This window comes from Mustela nivalis (assembly GCF_964662115.1).
Source record: "Mustela nivalis genome assembly, chromosome: 11".
Taxonomy (NCBI): Eukaryota; Metazoa; Chordata; class Mammalia; order Carnivora; family Mustelidae; genus Mustela; species Mustela nivalis.
In genome coordinates, this window is record NC_139030.1 from 46,468,502 (window position 1) to 46,496,458 (window position 27,957).

Here is a 27,957-nt window from a genome sequence, read left to right on the forward strand (position 1 = left end):
CCCTCTGGACGTCTTGTCACACTATCTCTTGTAAGATGAAATGTTGGGTTGCACAAAGCAAAGCTACTCTAGCCCCTTGTTAAAGCTTTCAGCCAGACTGAGGTTAATCAGTATAAGATCTGGTGATTAACAAGCTGTTTTTAGAGAAAACACCAAGTAGCTCGTTCCCGTCTGCTGCTGGTACAGAAAGCTCCAGATTCAGGAAGGGTTGTTTGCAACTATGAAATAGAACAGCCTAAGTGTGGGAACGTGGTCACGACTTGCTGTAGGGGGAATGCAGGCCTGTTCTGGGCACCCACCCAAGACAGTAAGAGAGGACTCCACGGCCTACCCGGTTTCTGGTCTCAATGTCTACCTGGCATTAGAAACACTACAAATCTCTGCTCGGTGCAGCTTAAAATTAAAGAAATGGTAGGCTGCATTTTAAAGATCTATTTATCTTAGAGACAGAGTGTGGGGCAGGGAAGGGCAGAGCGGGAGAGAGAGTCTCAAGCAGTCCTCCTGCTTAGCAGGGAGACTACAGGGGCTCCATCTCAGACCCTGAGATCGTGACCTGAGCCAAAATCAACAATCAGACGCTTAACCAACTGAGCCCACCCAGGCGCCCTGGTAGACTGCATTTTACAGTAAATCTCTTCTGAGTAAAGCCTGAAAGTTTCATTCTTTTTTTTTTTTTAAATTTAAAGATTTTATTTATTTATTTGACACAGAGAGAGAGAGAGAGCAATCACAAATAGAGACGCAGGCAGAGAGAGACGGGGGTGGGGGGGGGGAAGCAGGCTCCCTGCTGAGCAGAGAGCCCAATGCGGGACTCCATCCCAGGACCCTGGAATCATGACCTGAGCTGAAGGCAGAGGCTTAACCCACTGAGCCACCCAGGCGCCCATGAAAGTTTCATTCTTTTTACACAGTGGGGGACCCTCCAGAATGCAGAGGAGGGTGTAGTAGCAGGAAAGGAAGGAAGGAAGGAAGGGTACAGCCTCAGCTGTTCACATGTTTTTGCAAGAAGTGAGGGAAACACTCTGCATGTGATTTAATCCTGTACTAAATTATCTTATTTCAAAACTGCAAGTCAAATGTCCTGGGTGGTTCATTATGCCTGAACACACCATAAACAACTGATCTGTTATTAGTTGGTAGTATCATTGCTTTTTCTTACTTAGACAGCCATTTTGAGAATTACTTCTCTCTAATTATCATTAGCAGTTTAAGCCTCGGTGATCTTACAGTATTTTTTAAAAAGGAGCCCATAGGAAATCTTCGTGAAGGTATAGAGCAGAGAAAACACTGAGACTCTACAGTTCATATGCAAAATGTTCTCAGGATATAAAAGTAATCACAAACTGGGGTGAAGGACAAGATAATGAAAGTGGGTTTCTTTTCTGACTTGGGGTTGTGGGGTAAGGGAAGCTGTTCCATTCTTTTCTCTTCTTATCTGCTTAGGGTCCTCCAGAATAGGAGCCTAGTAAAGAAGAGAAAGAAGGAAGGGTTGTAGCTTCATCCTACAAGAGACTACTCCAATCTCAGGGGAGGATAAGAATAAGTATTTATTGAATGCTATGTGCTCAGTGCTTCATGTGAATTACCTTTCTGCAAGGGAGGTCATATGGTAATAGTAAGTTTGTTTGTTTGTTTGTTTTTTAAGTTGTTACCCATCTCCCTACCCACTTCCCCTCTAGTAACCATCAGTTTGTTCTCTATAGTTAAGAATCTGTTTCTTGGTTTTCTTTTCTCTCTTTTTTCCCCCTTTGCTTGCTGTTTTATTCCTTAAATTCCACATATGAGTGAAATCACGTGGTATTGTGTTTCTCTGACTGCCTTATGAAATCTTGCCAATTGCACCAACAGGGATGGAGCTGGAGAGTATTAGCTTATGTAAAATAAATCAGTCACATGAATTATCTTACGGAATACTCACAATGTCCCTCTGAAGAAGGTACTCTTAACATTCCCATTTCACAGATAACGAAACTGAGGCTAAGGGCCATATGACCAGCAGGTGGGCAGTTCTGGTAAATAAACCTTCTGGTTAGCCACCACCCTTACTGCCTTGTGGGGGAAATGCCCTTGCCCATCTGCCCCATAAAGTATGCTGATTTTTAAAAAGAGCCAATCTTGATCATGTAGCTTTTCTATTTAAAACATGTAATGGCTCCCTATTCTTCTTGGAACAAATCCAGACTTCCTAATGCTGTTTAAAATCTTCTTCATACTTTTGCCTCTTGCCTTTCTCTCCAGCTTCATTTCCACCATTCTCCCCCTTGCTCCTGTTGCTGAGCATGTTTTCCAATCCCTCAAATACACCAAAACTCTTTCATTTTGGGGGTTTTGCCCAATCCACTTTCTCTGCTTTAGCATGCATTCTTTTCCTTTTTCCTGACTTCCTCATACTTTCATCTCAGCAAGATGTGCCAGACCCACTATTAGGTGCTGGAATAGCTGTGAGCTGGTCCTAGAAGTGACAACTGAGCCCTTGAAATGTGACTAGTCTGACTTTGGATGTGAGTGTGAAACACTTGCTGAAATAAACTATCAAACCATCCAAAAATATGGAATCTTAAATATATGCTGCGAAGTGAAAGAGGCCCTCTGAAAAGACTACCTACTATATCATGCCATTTATTTGGCTTTCTGAAAAAGGTAAAATTATAGAGAGAATAAACAAATTAGTGATAGCCATGGCTTCGGATATGGAGTGATGGACAGGGAAAGCATGGGCGACTATTCTATAGGATACATAATTCTATGCATTTGTCAAAACCTACAGAACTTTACAGCACATGGAGTAAAACAATATATGCAGGGTAAAAAAAAAAAAATCATTAGGAAGTTAGGAATCCCAGGATGGAATGCAGACTGTGACAAAAAGAATTTGATGATCATAAAAATGCATGACATAATCTCACTGAAGGGAGTGGGGTGAGGGAGGTGGGGAAGGTGTTGACTTAAATCATTTCAAAATGACTGGATTATGTAAAACTAAATGCAAAACACTCTGTACATGAGCACTCTATTCTAGTTGATAAAGTATGTTTTTCATGGGTTACAGGTAATCAGTCTAAAACCACTATACATATATGCTGGAATTAGACAAATAGATGGCAGAGAGTTTGGGTCAAATTTCTCACTGTTGCAGTGGGAAGTACAGATAAGCAAGGACTGATCCATGTGCTAATGGATTAGAATTAGAGAAATGAGTGTGAACTCATGAGTAGCTAGATAGAGGTACACATACAAATATTTAAAAATTTGTGTATATGCACAGGTTAGTAAACCCTGTCTATTTCCTTGGCGTCTCAGTTGAAGGGATATAAAAACAATGGCATCTCAGTAGCAACAAGCACACCTACCACCCAGATCTTGGTTTCTAATACCATTCTTCAATAAAAGGAACCAAAAATCTTTGGCACAATGGCAGTTGCCAAGATGGGGCAAGGAATATACAAGCATCTAGTTGTGTCAGGAAGTAAGGAAGTGTCTAAAATCACAAAACGAAACAAAACACAATCATGGGAGTATGTTAAGGAAACACAGGAGCCAATCAAAAGATCTCCTAATTGCCAAAACTGAAAAAATCTGAGAAACAAAATAAGTATAGAAATATATTGGGCGCCTGGGTGGCTCAGTGGGTTAAGCCGCTGCCTTCGGCTCAGGTCATGATCTCAGGGTCCTGGGATCGAGTCCCGCATCGGGCTCTCTGCTCAGCAGGGAGCCTGCTTCCCTCTCTCTCTCTCTCTCTGCCTGCCTCTCCATCTACTTGTGATTTCTCTCTGTCAAATAAATAAATAAAATCTAAAAAAAAAAAAAGAAATATAGTAGTAATGGATTATAACCCAAAGTATAAAATAGATATTCATGAGGCCACACTGATACAAATAAATAACGGACTGACTTACTTAATTAAGTAATGTGAGAGGAGAAACAAATCTTCCATGCAGAACAATTCCAAATAATTGATGTTGGTATTCACTATCAAGGAGGTAGTGTATAATTTCTTATACTACAGTGTGAGCTGTTCACGGTGATTTCCTTCAAAAGAGTTCAGTATGGAAATGGATTTGGGGGAGAGTGACTTTACACTGGAGAAATTGGGAAAATACTACTTTAACCAGGTAATCAAAGTCAATGGTAAATCAAATTGATAGCATGTATTCTTAATATGACATGATGAAAATGGACTATATCTCTGTGGTCTTTCCCCAAAAATCCGTAATCCGAGTCTAATCTGAAAAAAATATCGGACAAATCCCAGCTGAGGGACGTTCTCTAAAATGCCTGGTCATTATTCCTCAAATCTGTCAGAGTCATCAACAGCAAGGAAAATCTGAGAGACCATAGCATCCAAAAAGAGCCCAAGGAGACATCATCACTAAATGTAAAGTGGTATCTGGGATGGGATCCCGGAACAGAAAAAGGACACCACATAAAACAAAGGAGAGGGGCGCCTGGGTGACTCAGTCTGTTATGTGTCTGTCTTTGGCTCAGGGCATGATCCCAGGGGTCCTGGGACTGAGCCCCACTGTTGGCTCCCTGCTCAGCCAGGAGCCTGCTTTTCCCTCTCCCCCTCCCCCTGCTTGTGTTCCTTCTCTTTCTGTCTCTCTCTTTCTGTCAAATAAATAAAATCTTAAAAAAAAAAAAAGAGGGAGATATGTAAACAATGGACTTCAGCTAACATTAATGTAACAATATTGGTTCATTAGAAAATGCTTAAAGATTGAAAACTGTCAACCCATAATTCTCTATCCAGTGAAAATATCCTTTAGGAATGAAGGTAAAATAAAGACATTCTCAGATGAAGGAAAATTTAGGAGAATTAATATCCACCAGACCTGTTCTATAAGAATTTCTAAAGGAAGTTCTTCAGACAGAAGGGAAATAATACCAGAGGGAATCTTAGAACATCAAAAATGAAGGAAGAACAACAGCAAGATAACTAAAAATAATTCCAGAAATGGGAAGGGGATGGTGTGAAACCTAACCTTGACAAGATATAGATAACTGGAAAAAATAAATCATCTGCAGAGTAAATTCATTCCCAATATGGTTGAGACAATGTTAGATAATAAAATCTGCTAAAAAACTTGACTAAAAAAAGTAGACTATGAAACTATGCAGTGTGAACTGAATTTTGTTTCTATATGTATATTTGTTTCTGTATGTTAAATATAGAAACACACAGAGCTCTGGCTGGTGGCATCCATGGGAGATTTTTAAAAATACATTTATGTTTCCAAATATTCAACATAAGCATTATTACATTTATGATCAGTGAAAGATAACCATTATTTTAAAAATTCACTCTTTCACTAGACTTCATTTGAGACTCTTGGCATAAACATTTCCTTTTAGGCACACAATATAAGCCTCAATGAATCATCTGAATGTAAATTTGGCTCATAGGATTTAAGGACTTAAAATCAAATAGATAGAAAAAAGGAAGAATCCTTGTAATATTCTAGGACGAATGGGATTGCTTATGTCATCTACTGGTTCAGAACCCACATCTAAGTAGCTCAAAAGACTTAACAAGATCAAATCTTGTTAATTTCCACATCATACATGTTAAGAAGACAGTGAAAAAGAAATTATGCTTCTGACTGAATGGAATGCATGGAATTTCTAAAGCACAATGCTCATTGCAATCAAAGCTATTGCAAGATGTGATGTCAACATTATTCTCGTAAGTGCTTCTGTCCTATTTCTTCATAAACAAGGGATGAAGACTAACCCCAAATGAGATATTGATTGCATTATGTTGTTATCTGAGTACACTAGAGGAAGAGGACTGATTTCTTAGCAGTCAGCTGAATGTGCCTCCCTGAGAGGGAGAGGTGAACAGCTACCATTTCCTGTTCCCTCTTCTTCTGGGCACAGACCTTCACCCCATCTTCAGACCCGAGCCCACAGTGGTATCTCACCCACACTGCTCAGAGTTGGGGTAAAAGGGCCGCCTCACCTACACTACTAGATCAGTCAGTGTCTTTCTCCAAGGTTTTCTAACTATAGCTGCGGGGAAAGAACTAGGGACCAGTGGAGGCCATGTTTCCAGGCTTGGGGAGAAGCAGAAAAAAGTAGAGCCCTTGGCTTCTATTAGCAGAGGGCCAGCTCCACACTTGTGCCTCTCATGGACTAGGGATGTGAGTCCTCAACTTGCCCTCTTGTTTGTTTTTGAGGTGGCTTGATGTGGATTTCTGTTACCTGTAGTTCACCTAGTCCGGAGTTACACAGTAATTTAGTTACTACATTCTTGTGAAGAGGGAGAATGTTGGGGGGTGAATAATGAAACATTTTCTGGGAAATCCTTTGTGTTCCAGTGACATGGCTCTTAGAATGCTCAGAGGATTTTAGCCTTAATTCCCATCTCTCTCAGTACTCCATTCTAATATAATTACATGTTTACCTATTTTTCTCCTAAGCTGTTTAGGCTGTTGGGCTGTTTTGGTCTTTGAAGTCAAGAATTAGTTTTATTGGATTTCATTTCTGTAGAGCCAAAGCATGTGCCTGCATGGCACATAGTAGGCACTTACTAAATGTTAGTTGATTTTAAAAGGATTGCACAAAATATGATCATTTTCCTCCTATTATGGCATTATTTCAATCCTTCAAGCTTTAGTAATTGGATATTTGTGGCTAGGCTGATAAGATTAATTTATTTAAGAAAAAGGGGGTTATTAACTCATTTAGTAGTATAAGAAACTATAAAAAGAGAATGATTAAACTAATTAAGAAAACAAATTGTTTCAAGCAGGCCATAGCCATTTAAAATCACTGATTCATATAGAAATAATTTGTGGGCTCAGTTACAAATAACATCCCTCTACCTATTCATTATATTAGGTCCCTGAGGATGTCTATTAAGCGATGCTTTGTTAGCTTGATTCATTTACTATTTGTACTTGATATAGCCCATAAATCAACCTTTTATTAATTTGAAAGGTGATATATGCTGTTGTACACAGAGTTTACTTACACACATAAATTCTCCTAAAATCTACAAAATATAACAGAGGGGGGAAGATGAACTTAATAAAACCCTTACTAATTTTTGCCTCATTATTTTTATTTTTTTAAGATACATTCTAATTTTATTCATGCCCCAGGCACATGTTACTCAGTATAAATACTCAACATCTAATCTCATTTTCACTCTCTGATGTTTATTATCATTAACTATTGACTGGACAGAGGGACACAACAAAAGCCTACCTATAATCCTGCATGCTTTCTAGTGACAGTGACTTTCAAACTGGATCTCCAAGACCCCTCTGTCCTCAGCTTTCCCTGTTGGAGTTGTTGGTGACTGCATACTTCCACATGGTCAGATCCTAAACCCTGAAGTCATCCTTAACTCCTCTCCTTCTCTCTCACCTCGTGGTTAATCCATCACTCTTATTTTCACAATCTATCCAGAATGCAACACTTCCCACAGCCCTCCTGTGACTACTCCACCATCTCTCTCTCCAGGAGGTACCACCCTAGCTGCCTAAGAGTCAAAGAATTCAGTGCCCTTGCTATGTAAAACTATTTCCTTTTCATCTACTGATTTATATGAATGAGCTTTCCCAGTGCTACATATATAATATCCATGACGAAGAACACAATTAGTTAAATTTATTGCAGATAGATAATGAACTCGTTTTTTTAAAAAGCATCCAAGTCATTCAATGAAGCATTTCCAATAATAATTTACCTTAATATTTAATAATTGTTTATAAAAATATAAAAAAAATTAGTTTTGACAGTTGTGTACAACTACTGTCATAACTCAAGCCAGAAGAAATATTTTAATAGATAATTAGAGTCATAAGAAATTTCAAAACCCTTAAATTTAAACGTATATACTTCTTTTTGATACATGAAAGTGTAAGAGGGTAATCAATAAGAAACTTTCAGTCATAAAAATGCATTACAACATGGAGGTGCCTTTTAATCCCTGACAGCTCACACTGGGACAGCTGATATGAAGAAAAATTATCTTCTTATTTTAAGACACTGTTACACGTGAGCCTTTGTTACCATGATTGAATCTGTATATTAACTAACACATTGAGACAATTAAAAAGTAACCTTGTCTGGAACAAAAAATATTACAATAGGATAAAATTCTGTGGAGTGAACAGAGCAGGAATATGATTTAAAGGAGAAAAAGAAATAATATAATATTACTAACTGCTAAAAAAGAGTGTGGTCATAGTTTTTCAAAATGGTAAGTAGCAGATTGGCTCCTACAAAGGCTAATGCTGGTCTAATACACAGGCAGCATTCTACAAAAACTTGCTACCTAATAGAATCACTTCTTGGGGAAATCTGTTTGATGTACAGGATTGGCACTCAGTATCTTTCTATGGACTTACAGACCAGATACCTCTTTTTTTAAGAAAGTCAAGTTTCAACAATATCACATATTGGATGAGGAGACATAAATGGGTGAGTGCATGAATTGGATACTTTGACTAATTTGGAGGCTTCCAAGTGCTAGTCATCTTACAAAAGAAAATAATATTTACTATTCATATTATCACTTTCACTTTCATCCAAACATTACATGCGACACAACTAAAACTTCAGCTCTCAGGTTAGACGTGCAGAAACACCAGGATGGCCACCAGAGGGAGCCCAAGTGTTTTTCTGATTAAACCAGCCAGAACTGAGAGAAAACACAAAGCCTAAGGGAAGGGGGGGGGGGGAGGTTGGGCAGAAGACCCACCATTACCTGTTTCAGTCACTTAAAATAATTTCTTGTTCAATGACAGAGCTATTTTTGCATTTATATTGCAAATGCCTTTATGAGGCAGTCTTACATTGCAATGCTTTCATACTTTGAGCGGAAGAATTGGTGAAACATATTTAAAAACCTCACATACCCTAAAACTAGAAGGTCCAGGATAGGCGGTCGTGAAAACATCCATGATGCTCTGCTGTGTCCCCCAAACAGGCCAGGCCTCTTCTCCAGCTTATCTTCATTTTCCTGTTCTTAGTCTATCCTGGTCCATCTTTGTAGTCAACTCTGGGTGTGGTTTCCTCACTTTGTTTGGAACCAGGCTATCAAGTTACAGCACTGAGTGAGCACTTGGTGTGACATGGGAATTTTTCATCCTCCTGGCTGAGCCAAATTATATGGACATTAAAATGAATGACTTTCCATTTGGCATCCTGAAGTCTTCCTAGAACTGAGCATTGGACTAAGTCCTAACAGGATTCAAGAGGACCTCTATAATGCTTCCCCAGAACCCAAGCTCCCCTTGGGGTGCCTGGATGGCTCAGTTGGTTGGGCGTCCCACCCGTGATTTCAGCTTGGGTCATGATCTCAGGGTCGTGAGACGGAGCCCTGCTTGGATCTCTATACTCAGGGTGAAGTTTGCCTGGGATCCTCTCTCCCCCTCTCCCCCTCCCCTGTTGCACTCCCTAAATTAATAAATTAATTAGTGAATATGTGAACAAATAAAATCTTAAAAACAAAACAAAACCAAACCAAATCAGAACCTACTGCCAACCTCAGGGATCTCCTATCCAGGCTGGAGAGATGAGGGCCGAGACGACAGACCAGGGTGTGATCTTGTTTAGAATCAAACTCCAGGGAAACTTAATCTGTTTTAGATTTGAGCGCTATGGAGTTTTGGAATTTTCCGCCTGCCTTATCTTATTTGATCTCCCAACAATTCTTTTACTGTGGTAGGTCAGGGATCACCATGTTCTTGATGAGGAAACCAGGTCATGGAGGTAAGGGACGTATTTGTGTCCTGTCGCAGGCTGTCAAGTGTCAGGGACAGAAACTTAGGCACTTTTGGGGACACAGACTAAAACAATGACTAAGTACTAATTCAGTCCTACCAATGTCTTCTGAGATAAAAAATTATCACCTTCCTTTTCCCTCACGTTACAAGTAAGTGAAAGGCAGCACATTAATTTAATGACTTAGCACTTGTTTTACCCAGTATTTTCATGGTATACTTTCCTATGTTATTTTTTCATGTCCAGATGGGATAATTTTATGATGTATGCAAATAAATTAACACAAACAAATTAAATTCCACAAGGTTAGGTCCTCCGCTGAATGCTGCTAGATTTAACATGCTTATTAATGCCTTGAAAACGGACTCAAAAGCATTCTTAATAATTTTGACAATGATACCCAACTGGCTGGGGATGGCTGGCCCTTAGGAGAAGTGGAATAAAATTTAAAATGACCTCAACAAGTGAAAAAGGTAAAAAGACAAAATTCAATGGAAAGCCCTGCAGAGAGATCCACTCAAGAGAAGGGTGTGTGTGCATGGGCAGGGGGCGAGGTGGGATGAACAAAAGAGAACCACAGAAATGTGGGAGCATTGACTGGGCAATTAAGCAGAAAGGAGCTGGAGGTCCGAGTGACCAATGGGCTCTAAAGACATTAGCATCTAGATCTGTCATTTTTAAAAGAGAAGGCATGGTACTGGGAGGTACAAATACAGGGAAAACGAATTCAAACTAATTCCCCATCTACAATTTTAAAAAGATCAAGTTTTAGAGTTAAAAAAAAAATACGATGTTTTGTTAGGTTCCCAAAATACTCGGAGCTTGGAAGCCGGGTTTTGAGAACCTTGAAAAGGATCGTACAAAATATAGCTTTTAAAATAATGAAAAGTTTTTTTATTTTAGATCTGATGAAATTAGCCTTGAAAGAGAAAATTCTTGTACTCTGTTCCTTTATTTATGCAATGCTCTTGGCCTGGAATATCCTTTCCCTTTCACCTGGGTAACGTCTCCTTTCCATCAGGAGTGCACACAGGCATTGCTGCTTTTGCGAGGCCTGCTCTGAACTCCTCCGCATCTCCCCAAGGAGAATCCCACAAACTCCGCCATGTGTCTCCTCTGAGTATATACCCGGTACTTAGCACTGGCTAAGCACTTGGGATAAATCTTTTCATTAGTCCTTCTGGAAGCCCCCTAGGGTAAGACACTACTGTCACTTCCGCTCTGTAGAGGGAACGGGAAGAGTAAGCTTAACTACCGTGTCCACCTTCCTGGGGTGAGTAAGTGGCAGAGTTGGGATTGTAACTCAGCTGAAGAACTCCGGAGCTTAACAGCTTGTCCCACACTCTCCCGACCACGTGTGCCCATGACTTGTCCTTACATGCTTGTGTTCACATGTCTGCCTCTGTCCAGGGGCTCTAACTCCTTGAAGGAAACAACCAAGCTTTCTTTATTTTCGTGGCACCACAAGGGGCTTGGGATCGATCACCACATGTTTGTTAAATTAAAGATTTTCAACCAAACAGATGGTATGTTTCTGTGGGTATTTTTGAGTCATTCTTTGAAGGAAAATAAAAAATAAAGCTAAATTCAAGTGAACAGAGTTTAAACACTTAAAAAAACTGGCAATAAGAATTCTGAACAATGCTAGATCATATTAGCAAAGGTGGTTTTATCATTTCGTTTTCTGGAAATTTTGAAGAATGAAAACAGTTAAATATATATGCCTACATACATACCTATGTATGTGTTTATATACCGATGTGAATATGTGCATCTCTATCACTTATCTACCTTCAAAGTAATTTTTTTGAAAGGTAAAGAGAATGACCACAGGATATTTTAATATCTATGGACTCAGGGGAAGCTATCTGACACAGAAAACTGTTATTAGAAAAGAAACCAAATCCTAAATGACACGTAGTCACTCTATTAATTTATCCAACCTGAGAATGCTACAGATCGCTCTCCTAAACAGAAGACATACTTTGCAAATAATTTGGTTCCAATTTCTCAAAAGAAGAACAATAAAAATTCAGATACATCAAACATAAATGATACCATCTAATTTATTCTCACCGTCAATTGAGATAACATGCCAGCAGCCCCAAGTTACTGGTGATGAGCATAATTGCCTGCAGCACAGGATAAAATATTTCTGGAGACAGCAATCTACTCTCCCATGACTTTGAAATCAGCACTCTCGTACATTACCATTAACATGACATTGTGTTTCTTGCCCCTGCTACCTAGTGGAACTAATTCTCAGCAGCAGGGCCCCGTGGGGAGCGGCCTCATCTCAAGGCCGTGTCATTTTTTCAAGAGAGCAGAGGAGAAGCTGTTGGTTAGGGAGACAAGGGAATCTCGTTTCTTCTATTATCACTATTTTTAACAATTAAGCACTCCTGGGTTCTCCATGGTATTTTGTGGAAGTCAAATTCTGATTACACAGAAACCTGAGAGGAGGTACGGACCCCCAGCTGGGTAAAACAAGGAAAAACTCATGCAATCCTAGAAAACCACCAGCATTGCGACAGTGAAAAGTTCTACTCCATTAAAAAAAAAAAAAAAAAAAAAAAAACCCCTAAAAACTGTAGAGAAACCGAAAGGAGAGCACTGAAATAATCAGCAAGTGTAATTCATAATCTCAGGAAAGTAATTCTAAAATATACTAACGAACCAGCACCCCAGGACAGCCCAAGATGTGCCATGTCGCCCCCCTTGGGAACACTGCCGGTAACATTCAGATGCAACAAACACATGGCTTAACTGATACCAGAGGGATGAGGTTTTTAGGCTGTTACCCACATTTACTATTCACTATTTAGATTAAGGGCAACTATGCCTCATCTTAAATATTCAATCACTGTACCACTGCAGGAGCTAGAGAGAGAGAGAGAGATGGCACCATCAGCTTTGTAACAGAGCAGAGGAACAGATGGAACAAAAAAGCAGGAAGAGACTCAGCAAGGGCATTCTGCCCTATAAAATACATAGCTCACGAACACAAAAACAAACATTTCTTCAGAGACCAAGAGCTGATGTTGTCCTTGGCACCTTTGACATTAAGTTGCTGGTGTTCTCCAGGAGGTGGGGTGGGGTAAGTGTGGGCTCACCCAGCTACGTGTTCCCATAGGCCGGCTCAAGAAATGAGTGTTTACACTCCCCACACCAGGAGGGACCGAGCCAGCAACACTGCAAAATCTAATCTTCACCTGGGCTGTAAGCAGTGTGTCCTTTAAAAGCAAAATGAGAAAGCAACTCACTTCTCTACATTGATTTTGTATCCTGGTGGGTATTGTGGAGGGCACGTATTGCATGGAGCAGTGGATGTGCTGCATAAACAATGAATTTTGGAACACTGAAAAGAAATAAAATTCAAAAACAAAACAAAACCAAAAAAAAAAGCAAAATGAGCAGGCTTAGGATTTTTCTGTCCTTCACAGTTGGTTGGTTTGCCCTTGTCTGTTGAGGTTCCCGCCTTCGGCCGGTTACAGACGCACTGGAAGAGCACTCCTAGCTAACTGTCCTCGCGCTGGAGCAGACGGGATCAGCCGCGGGTTGTAAACCTGTGAACTCCGGCCAAGATGTCTTGATAAGCTCTGGACGCGTTATCAATCATGTTTTAAAAGCAGGATTTTAAGAACTGTTTCCCAGAAACTGTTGGTTTGAATTCAGTAGGTGTTCTAAAGCTGGAGTTAAAAGGTTTTACAGGGTTTTTATGGGTTTCACTAAGTTTTTTTATTTTATTTTATTTTTTAAAGATTTTACTTATTTATTTGACAGAGAGAGATCACAAGTAGGCAGAGAGGCAGGCAGAGAGAGAGAGAGGAGGAACAGGCTCCCTGCTGAGCAGAGAGGCCGATGCGGGAGTCGATCCCAGGACCCTGAGATCATGACCTGAGCCGAAGGCAGCAGCTTAACACACTGAGCCACCCAGGCGCCCCAAGTTTTTTTATTTTAAGTTTGTTTGAGGATGCACAATTTCCGTTTCCTTCATCTGGCCCAGAATTATAGCTAGTGTATAATAGTAAAATAAGATATTGTTATTTAATAGGTAGGAAAAGTTTTAATTTGTTTTCTTTAACCTTAAAAAAGAGTAGCAATAAATGTTATTATATTCCCTGGAAGTGCCTAACGTTCCTAACCTTTTGACACTAATAGTTACTCTCTTCTTACTCTCCTATTGTCCTTTCCATAATGAGAACTTTCCAGCTGTGTAAATTATTTCCTCCCCATCTGCCATTTAAAGTCTGTGTCTTTATAATAATTTCTAAAAATTCTTTATATAAATGACCCAAGATTTTTAAAGGTTTGACAAACTGCTGATTTCAGTCATCTTAAAATAAGACCTACCAAATAGTTTTACGAGACTCCCGAGCTTGCCCATTACTAATTGGTAGCACCCAGTTCTTCCAGTACTTAGGAAACCTTAGAGTTCTGAATTGATGATAAGATTTTACTCAAATTCCAGATAGTTAACATGCAGTGTAATGTTAGTTTCCATAGTACAATATAGGGATTCAACACTTCCATGCAATATCCGGTGCAATCACAGCCAGTGCCCTCCTCAGTCCCCATCACCTCTTTGACCCATCCTCGCACTCACCTCCCCTCTGGGACTCATCAGTTTTTCTTTAGGAGTTAAGAGTCTGTTTTTTGGTCTCTCTCTCTCTCTCATTTTCCCTTTATTTCTTTTGTTTTTTAAATTATACATACAAGGGAAATCACATTTGTCTTTCTCTGACTGACTTGTTTTCGTTATTATACACTTTAGCTCCAACCATGTTGCAAACAGCAAGATTTCATTCTCTTTTACAGCTGAGTAATATTCCAGCACGTGTGTGTGTGTGTGTGTGTGTGTGTGTGTGTGTGTGTGTGTATACACACACCATATCTTCTTTATGCATTCATCAGTCCATGGACACTTGGGATTTTTCCATAACTGATTGAATTGCTGGATCAACTAGTGTTTTACGATGGGAAGGTACTCTTCCACACTTAGTAGGAACCTCACTAATCACACTGTCAGTGCTATAACTGCCTTAAAAAATGGGGACCTCAAATGATCCTTTTGGAAACTAGATGTTTATAAATATGGAAATGGGATTATTCTGTAATATATTCCTGAGCCTATTTTCTGGCTCTTTCTACACTGAGGACGAAAAGGATAAACTTCTGAAACTATGTAACTCCATAGCAATCGTCTGTCAAAAGGATGAAGCACAACAGGAACAAAATATACAGAAGTAGCAGAAAATCATAGACTAGCTCATTTTGCCAAAGGGCCACTGTAACATTCAACTATGAAGCTTTCTTGTAATTGTGATTTTTAGCATCTGTGTTAAACATGGTCATCTGATAGGGCATATACAGAAGACGGAAAAAACACAACTGGAACAGACCAAAGAGAATAATTTTTTTTGTACAACCAACAGCTCCAAACACTCATAACGTTATCAAAATAGTCTACTTACTTTATTGTCGCAATGGTCATTTTTCTAATATTTTACCCATTAGTTTATAGGTTCCAGTATCCTGTGTCATATCAAGCTAAATGATGTCTCTATCAATTACAGCAAGTAGTAAACAAAATAATGTAGCAAGTTAACTGCCATCCCATTTGTTTCTACACAAGTGCAATTTATGAACAAGAAAGAAAGTTCCTTTTTTGTAAGGTGAGGCTGCATCTGGAAATAAAACAGAGCTGGCAAGGCAGTTAAACCCCACTTACTGATGCCTGCATATTTGGTTAAAAGTTAAACATGGTGATTAACGAAATCAAACGTAGGAGCTGGAGAGGAGAATATATTCTCTCCACAAAGAAGCTGTTTGGACACTGAAACAATAGTCTAAGTGCTTTTATTTCAGTCCACAGGCATATTATTGCTATTTAGAAACATAAAGGGAATGTAAGATTTCCCAGCATGTAGTTAAGGAAGGTAAAGGATAAAAGAAATCATCATAACACAACTTGTCTCTTATAAAGGAAAAATTCCAATTAACACCCACTTTAAGGCTCTTAGGCTTCTTTTTATCTTTCTAGAGCTTCAACTCTATTCTCGAATGTCTTTCATCTCATTTGCTTTACTTTGACTGATGGCATTGGAGAGCTTTCTTAATAGCTCATGGTGATATTACATCCATGCTATTTGCGGAGAGAGAAAGAGGGTGCTTTTCTGTTTGCTAGAGAATTTGACATAGAATGAATGACCCAAACAAATACAAATGAACATATATAATGAATAATATAGGGGAGACAGCCTGGCCTGCCCCCTAAATCTTACAGGGCAACATGCTAACAACTCAATATATCTAACTTCCCATAAACTTCAAATTCCTATTTTTGTTACAAAGTGAGCCTCAGGATGACAGCTGGTAGGCCTCTGCTCAGAACATTGTGCCTGTTGTCCCTCTGTGGGGAGGTCTAATCTAAAGGTCACGAGGGACCTAAGAGAGACAGAGCTTCCTTTTGAAGCCTAGAACATTTTAGATGTCCTAGGGCTTGGCCATTCTGTGTGTGCCTTCCACATCGCTGATGGTTCCTTGATGAGGAAGCACCAGGCTCTTTCATCCTCTTTCCTTGGCTAGTGATCCATGTATTATTTGTTTTGGAGTGCTTTGGGACATCCGTATCCAAAATCATGGCAGGATGAGTCTGTTACTATAGACTTTAAGCTTCGTCTTTCTTTGAACCTGATTATCTAGAGCTTTGTTCAACATATAGAGATTTTTTTTTTTTTTAATGGCAAAAGATCAATGGAAAAGTTCACTGAAGAAAGGTATTTTGAGGAAAACCATAAACGAGAGAAGGATAGTTACTTCATAAAAGGGTACGACATTTTTCAGAGGAGGAAAGATCTCGAGAAAATGATACAAATCTTGACAAGATAATAATTACAGTAATAGTCTTAACATTTACGAGCTCTGTTGGACTAGTCTCTATGCTTTCCACAGATTATCCCATTCAATATTCATAATGGCCACTTAGGTGGTCATGACTAACATCCACAATTAAAGATGAGGCAAGGATGTTTCAAGGAGCCAAATCGCTTATGAGGTCCTATAGCCTAGAACTGAAATCGTCTGCCCGAACCAAGCCACATGAAATTTTGGTATAACATTCATAGTGACATTGCTGGGTCTGGAACCCAAATTTGTGGTGGTACAACAGTGGGCCAGAATCTCAGTAGGCCCTTGAAGCCAACATTATGGAAAGGAGACCTAAGGAAAACCAGAGTTTGATCTCTGAAAAGGGATACAGAAATAATCTGAATTGAATGAAATCAGTATCTCTGTCCACAGACACAGGACTAAAAGCAGGGAAAGGAAAGCAGAACATTCTGTAATGTTTCTGTAATGTTGCCACTTGGGTACAGCAATAGAGGAACATAATGAAAGGGGACGCATCTGAGAGCCACCAAGCACCGCTTCAAATCAGTCACCATATACTCTTCCACTATTAACCCTTCTAGGTTGTTGAGTAAATTAAGATTCCAGTTAATATATAATTCATATTCTTATTTGCATGCAAAGCCGATGCCACTACACCACTACCATCCTTGGAATCTGCACTCGGTACTGGTTCTTGGTGAAAAGTTTGTCCTACACCTACTCTCTTACCTGACTGCCCTTAACGATTAGAGCAATTACTTATTTTAGCTTCCATAGGGAAATACTGACTTTCATGCAGCTTGGATACATTATCAAATCAACGGACCCCGTATTTCATATCTCGTATTCCCACTGAGGAAAAACAATGAATTTTTTGTATGTTATTAAAGCAATGATTTGCTCACTTGCTTGTTTACATCATGGGAAAAAGAAAAACCCTTAGTATTTGTACTCTTTGCCCCTAGAATAACCTTTCTGCAGACTAGTTAACATCAAGGACATGTGACGACCATGTCAGAGCAGTTGACCTTCTCCCCCCTCATATTTCAATGGGACTCACCAAGATGCCAGAATAAGATTAGACAAATATTTATTGCTCTGTTGAATGTGGATGCAGAGCTCTCTGTACTGGTAGGGTTACCACGATTATTATTATTATTATTTTTTTTTTACCTTAGGACAGTTTTTAGAGGCTAGGCAGAGAGAGTGCTACTCACGTTCTCCTTGTCAGGAATCCCTAGAGGAAGAAAAAGAGAGAGAAAGAGCATGAATTTTAAGATTAATCTGTAAAATGGAACTGAAGTCCTTTGCTGAATCAAACAAAGTAAAATTCGGGTGTTTCTAATTTGTGTTTCCATCAAAACTTACATAATGCTGCTTAGAAAAATAGCAGCACCCACCAAAATCTGCACATAAGTAAATGAATGAATCAGGAGCAGGGCTGTGTGCCAGACAACAAAATCTCATGCTTATTTTGTTTTTCTACCATATGCTTTACTTTGCCAGAGGTAAAAATCCATCTCTGATTCATTTACACCATGCAAACAACTAATTCCTCTATGCTGGGCACAGAACACTCAGAATTTGGAACAGACATGTCAACTCTTAAGTGGCACATACTGTATTTTTTATATTTCAGACCACCTCACCATGCTCCAGGCTGTAAACCTAGCTTTAAGCCCTACATAAAAACCACCAGAACACAACATCCATTTGGGGCAAAGCAAATTCCTGCTTCTCTGAAGTCAGGTCTGAGCCTGGCTGGGTCTGTTTCCAGGGGTGTCCCAGTTTTCTCAGTGAGAAAGTTCACCATTCATCCATTTATGCATTTGTTCATTCATTTATGAACATACTGTGAGCTACAGGCAGGCCCTGGTCCTTTGTACTTCCTTTGGGGCTGTTGACTCTGACGAACATGATCAGGGTGGCCACACAGGAAGGCCCACAGCCCCATAGAGCTTAATGCCTCCAGTGCAGTGGGCTAAGTGGCTTTCCACCGAGAAATGGAACCACAGGTGGTTTGTCTGTATGGCTCACCCTCAGGGCAGTTTGAAGTGGTTTGTGACATAAAAATAAAGTAGCTCCAAATTCTGAGTAAACAGCACATTCTATGTTTAATAATGGGGTACACAAGAGGTATACTACTGGCTTTAGAAGAATTGAATGCCCATTTTAATAGACAGTAGTATAATACATAGAAAGGGTAAGAATGGAAGAGACTATCTGGAAACATTCCCTAGTTAAAGTCTGACTCCCACACTGGGATAGTCCCAGGACATAAAAATCCTAGGCAGGAAGCAGGGTGATAGACAGAATCTTAATGGGCAGGTTCGCCATCATTTCCCAAATCTGTCAGAAGCAGAAGGGTGGCCTAATATCAGCACTCTGAAACTCTGAGTCCCAGCCATCCGTCCATTATTTGATCCATTTGGTCAACAACCATTTGAAAAGACCAGAGTTGATTGTATGAGGAGATACAGAGTGTAACAGAAGCTTCCTTTCTAGGAGTTTCAATAAGATAAATACATAGCACAAATCACCATATCTGAGTGGCTGGAGATTAGGATATTTACAGAGAAATAACACTGAAAAGATGATTTGGGGATATGCAGGAACTTGAATGTTGGGGTAAAGCATTAGCAGTCTTGGAATTTCACCTTTCCTGGTAGGCAATGTGCAATCGTTAAGATGTTTCGAGCAACAGAGTGATAGGACCAGAAAAAAGCTGGGGAGGGGTCTGTTCAAAATGAAAAGACACTTAAAACATAAAAATCAGATGCAAGAGCATGGTCCTCAAGGTCCAGTTTGAGCAAAGACATTCAGAGGAGAAAATCGGAGTATGGACTCAGTAGATGATGTGATTAAGGAAAGTCAGATCAGTTATATCAGGTGTGATAATGGTGTTAGGGTTGTGTATGGAAAAGTCTTTATTTTCAAAACTATCTGCTGAAGTATTTGCGGTGAAATGTGTGTATGTGAGTAGAAGAAGGAAATAAGGCAAATATAAAAATTAAAATATTAGTGCATATTGTTATTAATAAACAAATCAGATTTAAGTATTAAAATACTAATGGTAATTAAAGTGATGAAGACACGGATGTTAACTCTGTCATTCTGTATGTTTGAAATTTTTCACAATACAAAGTAAATTTAAAAAGTTCTGTCTAAGTCAGGTATAAGTCAGGTGTAGGATAGACCAAAGGTGAAATACTGAAGACTCAGCCAGCTGAGTCATTCTTGTCCTCAGGTCAGGAGTGATGAGGCCTTTGGCCAAGTGGCTGCAGAGGGAACAGAAAGGAAAAACATGAACCCTGCAAAGGAAGGAGCAAAGGACCAGATGGGTGATTAGCCTCAGTGCATGGAGGTGACATAAGGAAGGACTCTAAAAAGGTTAAGGTTTAGGGACTTTTGGGTGGCTCAGTTGGTTAAACATCTGCCTTTGGCTTAGGTCATGATCCTGGGGTCCTAGAATCAAGCACCACATCAGGCTCCCTGCTCAGCGGGGAGCCTCCTTCTTCCTCTCTCCTGCCACTCCCCCTGCTTGTGCTTCCTCACTCCCTCTCTCTTTCTCTCTGACAGATAAAGAAATAAAATCTTTAAAAAAAACATAAAATGGTTGAGGTTTAGAGGCTGTTATGGGAGAAGAACAGTACAGGTAGGAATCGAAATGTGGCTTTCAGGAGGAGGGATGGGCTTTGTGGGAATAAGGATGTGTTCTGTTGTTGACACTGTGAGTTTAAGAGACCAGCAGAACATCCAGGGGGAAAGAGAACCAGCAGTCTTCTGGAAAGCTTGGCTGCCATGGGAAGAATCAAACAGAGGTATTGGTTCAGGAAGTTTGTATCCACTGTAAGAAAGGATGGTCATGGGGAAAGTATAACAGCCAAGACTGAACTCTTGGATAATACCTAAACTGACAGGAAGAGGTACTTTGGAAGAAACCAAACACATGTGGCCAGAGAGATACCAGAAAACCAGGATAAGGCTGCGGGGTGGAGCCTGGGAACTCAGAAAGAAGGGAGCCTGCACATGGAAAGTCATACTCAAAGTCAGAGAGATGGGGAATGGTAATGACAGAGCCTGGCACTGGTTGGTCACTGGAGTCTTTAGATGGTTTGAGTCAAGACGTATAGGGCAGAAGCCAGAGTTGGAGGGGTTAAGAGTGACCAGTGGTGAGGAAATAATAGCTAACACCACAGTGGTGTTCACTCCATGCCTGGCACCCTCTAAACACTTGACATGCTTGGCTTCCTTCAATCCTCACAACAATCTTGTGATGAAACCGAGGCACAGAGAAGTCAAGTGCCTTGCCTGAGGTCACACAGATAGAAGACAGCACAGCTGGGCTTTCAAGTCAAGGACTCTTCATGAGCTGGTCATCCTTACATCAACCAGGAAAGAAAAATCAAGAACATGGAAGGGAAGGAAAGGAAGAAAGGAAGGGAAAGGAAAGGAAAGGAACGGAAAGGGAGACCTGTCTTCCTCCCGCCCCCCCACCCCACCCCAAGGACGGAAGAGAAACTGAGAGAGAGAGGCCAGAGGCTACACAGAAGCTATAACTTAAAGGGCAGTGAACGTGAGGAAGCTCACTTATGATCTTGTAGAGAGGGGGGTCACCTTGGAGTGACAAGTCTGCCAATGAGTGGGAACTAGGGGAACTAGAGAGAAGATCTGAAGGGGGACTCTTACTCAGAAGAGTCCTGGTGTGGAGGCACTGCCTGGTTGGCTCATCACAGTGTCTAACTGCTCCAAAACCCTCAGCACTGGGTATCCTGCTACGCATATACATCCAAGAGCGCAAAACAGGGACTCGGCAACAAGCAAGTCTCAGGGCCAGTCAGGAGCGCTAAAAAGATGCTCTCAACACACTTGAACAGAGAGACTCAGGACACAGGATTTCTTTGAATCTAGTGGGCAGCCATGAGAAAGGGATATCACAGAGGAAAACTTCCTGTCTTTTATGATCAGTGAGAGACTGGTCACATAAAAGGCCTGGAGTGAGAGGAGGCCATGATGTGTGAAGAATCAATAACGGCTCGCCCTGCTTTTCTCCTTGACCAAAAGCATCCAAATAGCAAGAGGTTGCGCTTTCAGGTGTCTGGATGTGACTGAGACAAATACATTTCATAAATCCCATTTTTAAAATAGACAGAACCACTAGATTTCAACATAAAATGAAGAGATTCTGAGAAAGCATTTTAAGTATGAAGTTCCAACTGGTATCAGAGCATCCTTCCCTCAATCAGCAAGGACCACAAAATAATACCATGTGAACAATTTTTTAAAAATAACTCAAGTGTGGGCTGGCAGGTCTGTTTATCCACAGAAGAGTCTGGAGACTTACTCTGTCAAACTGGTGTAGGGCATAATTTTTGTCACACGAAAACACATACCACATGACAAATTTTTAGATACAAAATGTTCACATTTTTCACTTACTGTCATTGTTAGAGCCCGTTTCCATAACACCATAAGGAGGAGCCAGAAGTCCTGCCATGTACTGTCGATATTTCTGAAAGACAAGATTGTAAACTCAGCACACAGAGATTTACTCACTTGGAGCACTCGTTTATTTACACGCTAAAAAGCCAAAACACTGGGTGTCAGGAAGCCTCTGACTCTAGTATTTGCAAAGCCATCAAATGTGGTCTGTGCTCTGAAATAAAGACGCTCTGTTATAAGGGGTCTTGGTGGATAAGACTGGAAGGGCCCCCTGCCCCTGCCCAGGGAGGGGGTCATACGCCAGCCAGTTCATTTAGGTACTCGTGACTGACGAACCCGATTGCGTGGGATTTTTTCCTCTCCCTTTACCTCTTGCCCTGCTTTTCACTCTGGCAAACACATGCTCGGGTTTTTGTGGAAGGCAGAGACACTTGGTTTTTATAGATGCAGATACAAATAATTGTGCTGCCTTCTTAATAGGTGAATGGTACTGAATCAGCTTTCTTTCAGAGGAAAAAGAAATGCATCTCTGGAAGATGTCTGTTTTGAAAGAAGCTGATTCGCTTCCATTTAACTAGTTCCTTTTACACTGACACCTGCCCGTTATGTGACCTCTAAAGAACTTTTGGTCTGTTGTCAAATAGAATGGTTTGACTTCATTTAGAACTATTTGGATTCCTCTGAATTGTATCCGCCTGATTTTTGGTTCAGGCCTGCCTTAAAACCTGGGGCTCAGCGATCTCTAGTAGCCCCCAAAGTCTGTGCTGTGTTGAAGCGATGAGGCTTGGGGAGCATAAAGCCATCTAGAGCTTCCAGCGAGAGAGGGGTGACATTTACGAAGAATGCAAAATGGATATTAGACATCCTGTCTCCCCAGGTAATAAACACAGCCTCCTCCCCTCTTAGAATGAAAGCCAGGCAATTTTATTTATTGCATGGTGTCATGTATATTTATGGTATCTAATTATGATGACACATAAGTGTTAAATGGCATCAAAAGAATCAACACTCTGAAATGTGCTTGCGGGTTACACAGGCGTCAGCAGAAATGCCTCATCTGTAGCAATGGGCAGCTGGTGACATGCAGTGTTTGAGCAAACATCTGGCCCATTTGGTAGATTTGAATGGTGTTTGTAATGTAACATTGACGGTTCCTCAAAAGAGTTTTCTTCTAGTAAAGATGGGACTAGCTTTTTTTCCCCCTTCTAATTCTTTTTTCTTCCATTCTGAGGCAACTATACTAACACCTGCATGCAAACATTAAAATTCATGATTTTCCCCGCCTCTGAGTTAACTAATCACTCAAACATACCCACAGGACTAATCTATCACCCTGAATTCCTGACATTTCCTTTGATAGCTTCCTAGTTGTGACTTTCTTCTTTCTATGACAACATCTCTTCTTCCTCACGAGAGAGCACTGATTAAGCACATTACTGGGCATGATGTCATGCCGGACTCTGAACAAAGCAGGCTCGTAAAAGCAGATGGGGATTGGGATGTGTTCTGAGAAGGTTTCTTGACCCCCACCCCCTACAGCCTTTTGAGTTCTTACTATTAGCAACTCCTTACACCAGGCTTTTAAAAGAAATAACCTGTGTTAAATTAAAGAAGCAATTTTGGTTTGCTAGGAAATGTTTTGGATGGGGTGAGTGTCCTTTGTCTCAGGAACCCCAATGCCAGTAGCCATCACCTCCACAGAAGCACCTCCCTGCCCTTTAAATGAATGGGCCTTTGCCTTTCTTTAGTTCTGTAGCAATTGGTTCGTTGTTCGTCCATGGAGCGCTGCATCAGGGCTGCTGTTCTGGGAACAGAAAATAGAGCAGCCCTTGGGCAAGCAGAAGGTGGGCCAGATTTTAGGACAGGTATGTACTGAACACCTACTATGTGCAGGCAATGTCCTAGGCACTGGGCTTGTTGCTGAGAACAAGCAGACAGGCCCTTTGCACTTATTAACTATTTCTGCAGCGGAGAGCACCAAGGTTTGCACATAATGGGAACTTGATACTTACCTGTTGAGTTTTACAATTTTTATGGAGAAGATTAAACATGTATAAAAGCAGATATCACCTCACACCAGTCAGAATGGCTAAAATCAACAAGTCAGGAAATGACAGATGCTGGCGAGGATGCGGAGAAAGGGGAACCCTCCTACACTGTTGGTGGGAATGCAAGCTGGTGCAGCCACTCTGGAAAATAGCATGGAGGTTCCTCAAAATGTTGAAAATAGAACTGCCCTATGACCCAGCAATTGCACTACTGGGTATTTACCCTAAAGATACAAACGTAGTGATCCGAAGGGGCACGTGCACCCAAATGTTTATAGCAGCAATATCCACAATAGCCAAACTATGGAAAGAACCTAGATGTCCATCAACAGATGAATGGATCAAGAAGATGTGGTATATACACAATGGAATACTATGCAGCCATCAAAAGAAATGAAATCTTGCCATTTGCGACAACATGGATGGAACTAGAGCGTATCATGCTTAGCGAAATAAGTCAAGCAGAGAAAGACAACTATCATATGATCTCCCTGATATGAGGAAGTGGTGATGCAACATGGGGGCTTAAGTGGGTAGGAGAAGAATCAATGAAACAAGATGGGATTGGGAGGGAGACAAACCGTAAGTGACTCTTAATCTTACAAAACAAACTGAGGGCTGCTGGGGGAAGGGGGGTTGAGAGAAGGGGGGTGGGATTATGGACATTGGGGGGGTATGTGCTTTGGTGAGTGCTGTGAAGTGTGTAAACCTGGCGATTCACAGACCTGTACCCCTGGGGATAAAAATATATGTTTATAAAAAATAAAAAATAAAAAAAAAAAAAAAGCAGAATAAGGCCTACCTCATATCCAGCCTCAAAAATTATGAACTCATGACCAAATGTTTTTCCCTCTACACTACTATCCACCTGCCCTTTCTGGGATTATTCCATAAATATTTCAGTAGTTATCTCTAAAAGGCAAAGACTCTTTTTCCCCCAAACAAAATTACAATATGACTATCACAACTAAGAAATGTAACATTTCCATAATTTCCATTTGAAGTTTCAGCAGAATAACTTCTGGTATAGGGGAGATTGCAAAAACAGTGTTGAAATTTTAATAGCTATAAATAGGATGCTTGGTTGGTTCAGTCGGTTAAGCTTGATTTCAGCTTAGTCATAATCTCGGGGTTGTGGGATCGAGCCCTGTATTGGGCTCTGCACTCAGCAGGGAGTCTGTGTGAATTCTCTTAGTCCTTTGCCCCTCCCCCCACCATGGGCACACATGTTCATGCACACCCTCCCTTTCTCTCTACAATAAATAAATAAATAAATAAATAAATAAATAATAAATAATAATAATAAATAAATCTTTCAAAAACATTTAATACCTATAAATTTGAAATTGATGGGACAGTTTTAGGAAAACATTCACTAAAACAGGAAAATTGATTTCTTATGTAGCACCATACAGAGCATCCTATATTAATTAGGATAAATAAGCTAACTGAAATAAAACCGATATCAGATAATTGGGATTCCTAAATAAGTTGCATACTGCTTGATCTTTGGGCAGTATCTCTTCTTCCAAACGCCAGTTAAAAAGCAGTCTATAAAAGAATACATCATATGAAAAATGCAGAAGTTCATTCATGACAGAAAGGCTTATTAAAACTATAATGTAAAGTCATTTCTCACTTGTCAAATCCAGTAAATCCAAAAATTTACTAACACACAGCTGGTTATCTCGTACATTGCTTCTGGGAGTGTAAAATGAGACCACCTCGGTGGAAGGTAATTTGCAAGTATCCCCCATCACATTTAATGTCTGTTCCCTTTGACTGAGCAAAGAACCTCCCTTGGGGTTCCTGAAATACCTGAATGCACATGCCAACATGCGTATCTGTCTCTAACAGCAAACAAAACAACAGCAACATCAAACAGGAGATAACTCAAATGGCCACAAGTGGATGGCACCCAGGCTACTTCCAGATGAAGAGATGATGTTGGACAATTATGCAGCCGTGAATGAAGGAGCACTACCTGCTGACATGGAATGATCTCCACATTATGTCATGACATTTTAAAAAAGGCAAACCACACACTATATGTAGAGTAGGTTACCATTCTGTGGGGACAAAAGAATCAATGTGTGTATGTGAATATTCATAAAGATTTGTAAATGCATAGACTGTCTCTGGACACATACACAAGATAGTTGTAGCAAAGACTGCCTCTGGGGAAGAGATCTAGGTGGCTGAGGATCTCTGAGGGAGAGAGACTTAGTTGTCCCTGTCCATCACCCACTGTGTGGCCTGCCTGGGGCTGGACTGGTGGCATTGCCTCGCGGTGGCATTCAGTGTCAATCATCAGAATGTGGTTGGCCCGGCAACACGGAATGATGATGGCAATGGAATGAGCAGACAGCCCTTCTCTCTTGAACGGTGGAGGTGGGAATAATTCCCTTTGGCCATAAAATCCTACAGAGTGGGAGAATTGGGGGATTAGATACTGGGCTGCTTTGTAATAGCGTTTATTGGTGCTACAGTGATGAACTGAAAAATGAGAGATGACTGATTAGTAAAACTAGATTGTGGAGTGGTTCATATCTTCATCGAAGTTTAAAAGCCACTCCAAGCTTTCTGAGAAATAGAATAAAACCAAAAGGAACTCACCAAGGCTCCCATATGAAAGTCAGCACAAGGCCAGCTTTAACTGGAGTCAGCAGATTTTCAGAGGCGACCCAGAACATTTTCATGGTGGTTATGCAATGTCACTCCCACATGCCTCCCACACCTGGGCTGAGGGGGTGTGCAGTGATCTGACTGAGTCCCTTGACCATGTCCTCCTTGGGGCCCTGGTTGACTTCTCCATGCAAAGCCCTTTCCTGCATCCCAATGCATCCTAACACATCAATAGTTTAAATGGCCTCATTCAACCTTTTAAATATCACCAATATGTACCTGGGAAAGAGCTAGGCCTTTAGCTGCCACAGATACTTCTCCTCACCGTGGAAGGCCCCTGGCAGGAGGCCTCTTCACCATTCCCATTCCCTAACCCTCCAGGACCTCTAGAGTGGTTAAGAAATCAGTTCACATGACAAGAAAACCACAAGGGCCTTCAAGGGACCTTGAAGAATTTGGTAGACTTCATTCTTAAGGTCTACTCCTGGCTTTGTCCCTCGTCAGCTGAGTCAACTCAGACAAGTCTTCTGAGCTCTCTGACTTTAATCTCCCCATCCATAAAATGGGTGCTCTGAATGAGGTCCAAGGCTCCTTGGGCAGAACTCTGGGCTTCATGGTGGACCCTCAGGCAAGGGCACCATGCACGCAGAACCTCTGCCCCTATGGCAACTAGAGTGTCTTCCCTTCTAACTGGTTTATAAATTAGAGTTCTAAGAGCAAATTCATCCGAAAGATGACATTTGCTTCTAAAAAATTAAGTTTACAAATAACAAGTCTAATCCCTGAACTTCTTGCCAGACAGATGTCACTCAAAGATCTCCATGAAGAATCAACAAAGACCAATCTAGGATTTGTCTACAAAGGAATAAGGATTCTACTCTCTGTTAGAAAGACTTCTGTGATTGAGAATTGACCAAGCAACAGGTTGCTCTATACCTGGAAGGTTTCTCAGAGAATTTAACTGAGACGTACCACAGTGCAATGCTGACCTTCTCCAACTGAGGTGTGGGGATCCCTGGAGTGGCACCCAGCAGTGCAGAAGGGGACACGAGAGGGGTTAACAGAAGGTCTTCCTGGAGCTTAAATTTTATTTTATGTCAAGTAGTTTAAAGGATTACTTTTTTACTTTCATATTATGGAGTAGAAAGCTAAATTTGCATAAATTTTAAAGATTAAAGCATGAGACTTCAAAGAAATTTTGAGCTTGCTGCTGGCTACT

General features: G+C 40.6%; 1 protein-coding gene and 1 long non-coding RNA gene across 9 annotated transcripts in view; one reads left to right on the forward strand and one right to left on the reverse strand.

Moving 5' to 3' along the window:
- The window catches only part of RAPGEF4 (Rap guanine nucleotide exchange factor 4), a 291,346-nt gene that overhangs the window by 101,743 nt on the left and 161,646 nt on the right, over positions 1 to 27,957 (reverse strand). For 6 of the 8 annotated variants that reach the window (XM_082689567.1, XM_082689568.1, XM_082689566.1 and 3 more), the window contains 2 exons: positions 22,063 to 22,135; positions 17,841 to 17,860 (listed from right to left, as the gene is read on the reverse strand). In XM_082689567.1, the coding sequence (XP_082545693.1) occupies positions 17,841 to 17,860; positions 22,063 to 22,135 (93 nt within the window). Of the gene's footprint in view, positions 1 to 17,840; positions 17,861 to 22,049; positions 22,136 to 27,957 lie in introns of all 8 variants that reach the window. The other 2 variants (XM_082689572.1, XM_082689573.1) reach the window with 1 other exon arrangement.
- On the forward strand, positions 165 to 27,953 carry LOC309843808. The gene is made up of 3 exons (XR_014300353.1): positions 165 to 411; positions 1,444 to 1,615; positions 27,537 to 27,953. It is a non-coding gene; the product is annotated as an uncharacterized lncRNA (long non-coding RNA).